Source organism: Alligator sinensis, unplaced genomic scaffold (assembly GCF_000455745.1).
Source record: "Alligator sinensis unplaced genomic scaffold, ASM45574v1 scaffold140_1, whole genome shotgun sequence".
NCBI classification, from domain to species: Eukaryota; Metazoa; Chordata; order Crocodylia; family Alligatoridae; genus Alligator; species Alligator sinensis.
Genome location: NW_005841836.1, coordinates 3747866 through 3753942, shown reverse-complemented (window position 1 = coordinate 3753942; position 6077 = coordinate 3747866). Strand labels below are relative to the sequence as shown.

Sequence of the window (6077 nt, the reverse complement as noted above, 5' to 3'; positions counted from 1 at the left end):
TCCCTACACTGATTGCAACTCAAACTTTGCCAATTTCTGTAATGCATGAGAACCAGAAATGAAATGGGTTATATCTACCATTGCCAGTGAAAAATGCAAGTGAAATGCAAGTGAAAAATATAAACAAATATACTTTTACAATGCTTTTAACATTTAAATTTAAGATTAATCTGGCATACTGGTAACTTTCAGAATAATATTTGTTTTGAACAGCTGTCATTAAAATTGGCACTCCAAGGTGACATAATCTATGAAATTGTGAAAAAGAATTAGAAATCAAACAATTAGCTCTTTTTCCAGAAAGGTTTAAAAATCAATCTGTGTTTTGTAGATATTGGGCATTCATGCAGAGCTGTAATATTTGGGTTGCAAATGCAACAAGGGTATGCTTCAGTCCAGACTTGGAATAAACTTTATAAAAAACCAAAAAGCATATGTGAACATCAAGTTCTGTTAAACTGTTTTTACAACTTCTGTGTTTGGGGCCTAAAATTCTAACCATAAACTTGATTTTCTTTTTGATAGATTGCCTGATTTTGGCTGACTTCTCACACTTTTTTTCATAAGAGAAAACTGTAGTAAATATAGATATGCGTGTGATATCTGCCTGTAGTATATTCCTGTGGACTAGACTATCTCTAATTACATAGAGGTAGAATTTTTGGGGGACACCTAAATGGCATGGTGACCAGAACATTGCATATAGATATTTTTTTCCCTAGAAAGTATTCCACTTGTCATGCTGGGTTTCTTCAGTTTTAAGCAGCTTAATATACTCCGTATTTTTTTGTTTGTATACATATAAATGTAACATATTTGATATTATCCCTTTCACCTTTTTCATTGTTCCTATTTTCTTTGGAATATAAGACTTTGGGTTTAAGGTGTTATCATGTTGGACTGTTGTTAGCCGGGTGGCATTACTGATCATTCCTCACATGTTTGAGCTCTGAAATTTACTCTACTATGTTCCTATCATTTTGAAAAGACTGGAGAATTTTGGACTTGGAAGAATATTTTTAAAGAAATAATCCAGTTGAAGAAAGTCCCTAATCTAGTTCAGCATGATTATAGAAATATGTATATATGCACATATATTCAGGGTTTGTTTTATATTTTTTTAAACAGAAGAGCCTTGCTATAACTTACTCAATTTCAGTCTGAGATCATGATCTCTTTAAGTTTGTCCTCCAGAGAGCTTTATTTTGAATAATTTGGTTAGAAAGTCTCTCTGAGTCTCTTTTTTTTTAAATCACAGCAGTTTTATATTTAGTTTATAAAATGCATAGGTAAACTCTTCTTTTTCAAGGTAAGTATTGAATGAGAATTACTATGATAAAAGATGTGAGCAGAGAAAGGTAGTTAGCCACATTAGTCTGAACACCGGCAGAAAGCAGAATAGGTTTGCTCCTTATAGACTAAGTCAGAGAGAGCGAGCATAAGCTTCTGTGAGCCCAAGCCCATTTCATCAGATTTTTTGAAAGGACATGGACAACAGAGCAGTGTATCAAATGGAGAGAGAGAGAAAGATGATGATTATCATGGGTAAATTGAGAAAGGCAAGCAAACATTGGAAGATTGCAGTGTACTGAATCTGTGATGCTAAAGAGGGGAGATTAGAGAGGCTTCAAGTTATATCTGGGCTCTAGTTTCATTGTATTAAGAGGTAACTAGTATGAGTAGAACAGGATTGACTCACCTCGACTACTACACTGCTGGTAGTGTGTTAGGATGAGAACTGAATGAATGTAGGATGTGGTGGCAATATGTTACAGGGGTCATTTAAAGAAACATAGATATACTTGAAAAAACTTGAAAAAGTACTTGGAAAAAGCTTTCACAGCTTCCTTTGGCAAACCCACATACAGACTGTGCACAGTTAAGAATAAAGTTGGTTCAGTTTTAAACAGTTTTTTTGCCTCAGATACTCCCATGCATGCGTGTTGCAGATTGGTTAAAGTGCATGAGACATTAATTCCACTTTACTCTATGAATAATTAATTTAATAAACATTATTAAAAGAGAAACAGTTTTCCAACTTTTTAATTCTTAGACTAATAGTGTGGAAGTATTATTTAAAAAGATAGGACTTTAAAATACTTAAACTAGTCTTTTAAAAAATATAAGCAAAAGTCGCATTGAACATTATGTAAAATAGCACCTTGGGGCTCTGAAATTTCCTGGCATTTCAGTTTGAAGGCTAAACTGTGTCCTTACTTCACTGCTTTGTGCCTAGGTATTGTGAAAAAAAATTAAACGGTGTCTAGAGTGTCATCTCCAGAAGAGTAAGTGAAGTGACATATCGGTGGTCAAAGGCTAGTTTGCTTGCTTTTTAGCTTATTCTGAAAGTATTAACCATTCTGATGGACTACCATTTTATGTTGCAGGATGTGGATTAGCGATGCAAGTTCAAGCGTTAGGTACAGATATACTAATTTGTAGACCTCCTAGCTACCTAACTTCACTGTAGCAAAAAAAAAATAGAAATTAACCAGTTTATGTAGTATTGATTTGTGTAAAATACCACTTCTGAATTTTTTTCTTGTTTATTCAGGATATATGACTGGATGCCTGAACAACCAAATATATTCCAAGTAGAGCAGTTGGAACGTCTGAAGAAAGAGTTATCAGAACTGAAAAGCTGTGTATGTCCCTCTCTCAGCCACTTTAGTTCTTCAGCAATGTGTAAATGTCGTCATGGCCGCATGGAAGTGAATGGTATAGATAATTTACAGAAATCTTAAGGACTTAAAGGTTGACTCCAGCCAGAAACTTGCTTTGTGTATTTAATTTTCACCTCTGGAGCAGAGCTATCAATGCCTTTGTATTTTTGAGTCCAAATAAGCAATAACTAAATGTGTTCCTTTTTCCATGACAGTACTTGTTAAAATATCAAATCCTGTTTAAAAAAAAATTGGCCAGTTATAATTATTGTTCAAGTTTACATATACAGTTTTAAAACTTTCACAATCAAGTTTAAAATCGTATACTAGAAATCAAGTACTGTAACAGTGTTCAAACAGGTTTTACAAAATACACAATCTAAGTTGTAGTAGTTTAAAAAATGGTATCATAGAGAAGTTATGATCTAATATTGGAATGGCCAGAAAAAAAAAATTGACTCCAATACTAATCTGACAGCAGGAGATTAGGAGAATGATTGTAACGTATACATAATTATACCTGGTTTGAATAAATTGGTACCTCATATGCATGCATTTGCACTGATAGATCCAACTGTACAAAACCTTTGTGCCATCATAAAATATGTATATATTTTTTTAAGTAAACTGCAATGCACATGAATTCATTTTTCTCCCGTTAGTACCTTTAGACTGCTGCCTTTTTTCTTCTCTGCCAGCTGAATGAATTGTATAATGTATGAGTGTAGCAGTGAAGGACAAACCACAAGTACAGGTTTTCATTAATCGCACTCAGACCTGCTAAACTTCAAAATGCTGCAAATAATGTAACATTAACTAACTTGCAGCAGCTGTTTTATTGGCCAAGAACCTTATTGTTTTACAGTAACCTTAAAGGAGAAAATATATATAATGCACAAACTCTACAAAATGCATGCTTCAACTTTTAAGCATGAAATTATAGGTGTTTGCAATGGTCCTTGCATCCTTGTGGTGCTAGTTGAGTGTGAGGGTGACAAGGACTAACTAAACTATTTAATCTTTGTTGCCTAAAACCATAAGCCTATATTTGCAGATGTCCAGATAAGGCTTTTTACCATCTAGTTTGTCTTAATATGTATACAGACCACTTGCTTTTGTATTCCACAACAGCTAATTTTCCAAATCACAAATATTCAGATAATCTGCATCCTGTATTGACTGATATCTGTTCTTTGTAATTTATTCTGTAATGATAGTTTAGAATTCCTGTTAGGTATGTATGCATGTACTTAAACTTGTACCTCTTAAAATTGCAGGTCATGCCAACACAACAGCTGTAACTTTTTACTGAAGTGTTAATGTACAATAAGAATGAAAAATATTTATTTTTTTCTCTTGTAAATTGATTATGAGAACTATAGCTTGTATTATATTCTTTATATACAGTCATTGCAGCATAGAATTGATTGTATAAAACAGTACAGCAATTACAGATATGTGCTTGGGCCTGCACCACTGAATGATATTGAGTTTAAGGTAACTGGCTTCTTTCATCTTGTTATTTAAATTTCTGTCCTCCACAAGTGGCACAGTAGTCATTAGGTACTTGGGAATTGTCTTTATTTAAAAAAACAATAAAATACATTTTAAACCTGAATTTGGAAAAAGCTGCAATTTTTCTTATCGCGAGCCACTCTAAATTAGTTTCAAACCAATTTAATGTAAATCATCATAATGTAATGCCTTTTCCTTGAGTTGTTTTACAGGTCCGGATTCATAACATGGCTGATTTGTGACTGTGATATTACGAATGTCAAATTTATGTGTTTGTCCATGTATGTGAGGGATAACTAAAAGATTCCAAGTGTTTTAGTTGATCTACAAACCATGCCAGGGGTTACGTATGCAGAACTCTACACCAGATTAGATCATGGGAAGTAGCTCAGTATGTTCTTCTTTATTGACAATAATGAAAATTTCTCTTTCCTACCTATAGCACCAAATGGGCATATTGGGCCTGATCTAATTCCTCTCTTCCCCATTAGTGAAAATCAAGGTTTATCAGTTTTCTGAATTTCCTGTTGCAAGCTAGTGTTAGGAAGGGCAGGAATACTATCTCTCTCTATTCCCTGCACCCAAATGCCCAGCCCTCCTTGAACATCTCATCTGAGGGACAGAAAGTGTTTGTAGACCTGATAGAATAACATACTCCCACCCCTAAGCCACCACAGACAAGAAAATAAGATTCATCCCATCAGTTCCTGCTGCTGTGGTTTGTTTTCCCCCCTCCTGCTCTGTTTCCTCCCTCCCTACAACCCAGGCTTTACCAATTTCTGTGTTGGAAAACATAGACATTCTCCCAATATGTTCTATACTGACGATGACATTTAATCTCCTCTGTTCTCTTCTGGTTTCTGCCTTAGTCATCTTTGCCTTTGAATCCTGCAGTTCCTCATCTCTGGCCTCTCTGTCTTCCCTCTTCAACCCACCAAAAGTGTTCTGTGCCTCCAAATTGCATTGAAAGAGAAGTAGACAGCTGACTTGGTCTTAGAAAGGCTGTGCTTTAGGAAAAGGAAGTAGTTCCCAGTGAGGAACCAGTCTTACCTACTACTTGTCTTTCATGTGCTTGATTCTAGTTACAGGCAGTAGAGATAGGAAGTGGCACGTAGAAGAACCAGAAGTCCAGGAGTGGGCATTGTGGGATTGCTCTTGGAGGACATCCTGTGCTTAGCTCCTGGGTTTAGAATCCCAAGGCTGTAACAGGAGCCCTTTCAATCTTGTCCACATTAAATGTGTTGTTCCTATTCCTTCTTTAGGTTCAGCCTAATTCAGGTATGGTCCTGTGTCATGTGAGCCTCTCTGGCCTTCTCTATTCCTATGGTGAGAGAAGACCAGCAGTACCCAGCAGGCTCACTGCAGACAGGTGCAGCCCACAGTTGGCTGAAAAAAACAGCAAGAGCCAGGTTCCTACTGGCTGAAACTTTGAAGCTCCTTTCAAGCCTTTGTTTTTCCATTGAAGGCTATGAATTCTGAATGATCCAGCCACCTGCAGCAGCTTAGTTTTATTTGCTTTAATCAAGGAGGGAGATTCCTTTCCTCAAACAAACCAACCAACCTCTCAGGTTTGGGGAATTGATACAGAGTCCCTGAGTTGCAGTGGATAAGCCTGCTGGAATTTCTGTCCATACGTCTGAGCACTTGCCAAAGTTGAGACAGGCCCAGTCTTAGCAACTGGCAGCGGTGTTATAAATTAAATATTTTTCCAAAATTGGTTCACTTTGCTTAGAGAGGCTGTGCTGCCAACAGAGCCTGGGTAGCCTTGCAGCTAGGGGAGAATTGTCCTGTCCCATCGTCTTGTTCTGCCCCTCCTCCCATACACCTCCCAGGTTCACTGAGTGTGGGGTACAGGCAGCCTTTTAGCTGTGGGAGATACCTGGGGATTGGGAATAAGGC

General features: G+C 36.6%; 1 protein-coding gene across 2 annotated transcripts in view; it reads left to right on the top strand.

Annotated features, from left to right (window-relative positions):
• The window catches only part of GPCPD1 (glycerophosphocholine phosphodiesterase 1), a 122853-nt gene extending 118578 nt beyond the window's left edge, over positions 1–4275 (top strand). For both annotated transcript variants that reach the window (XM_025202104.1, XM_006015429.3), the window contains exon 20: positions 2555–4275. In XM_025202104.1, coding sequence (XP_025057889.1) covers positions 2555–2744 — 190 coding nt within the window. In that variant the 3' untranslated portion in view covers positions 2745–4275. The remainder of the gene's footprint in view (positions 1–2554) is intronic.
• The last annotated feature ends 1802 nt before the right edge of the window (positions 4276–6077 follow it).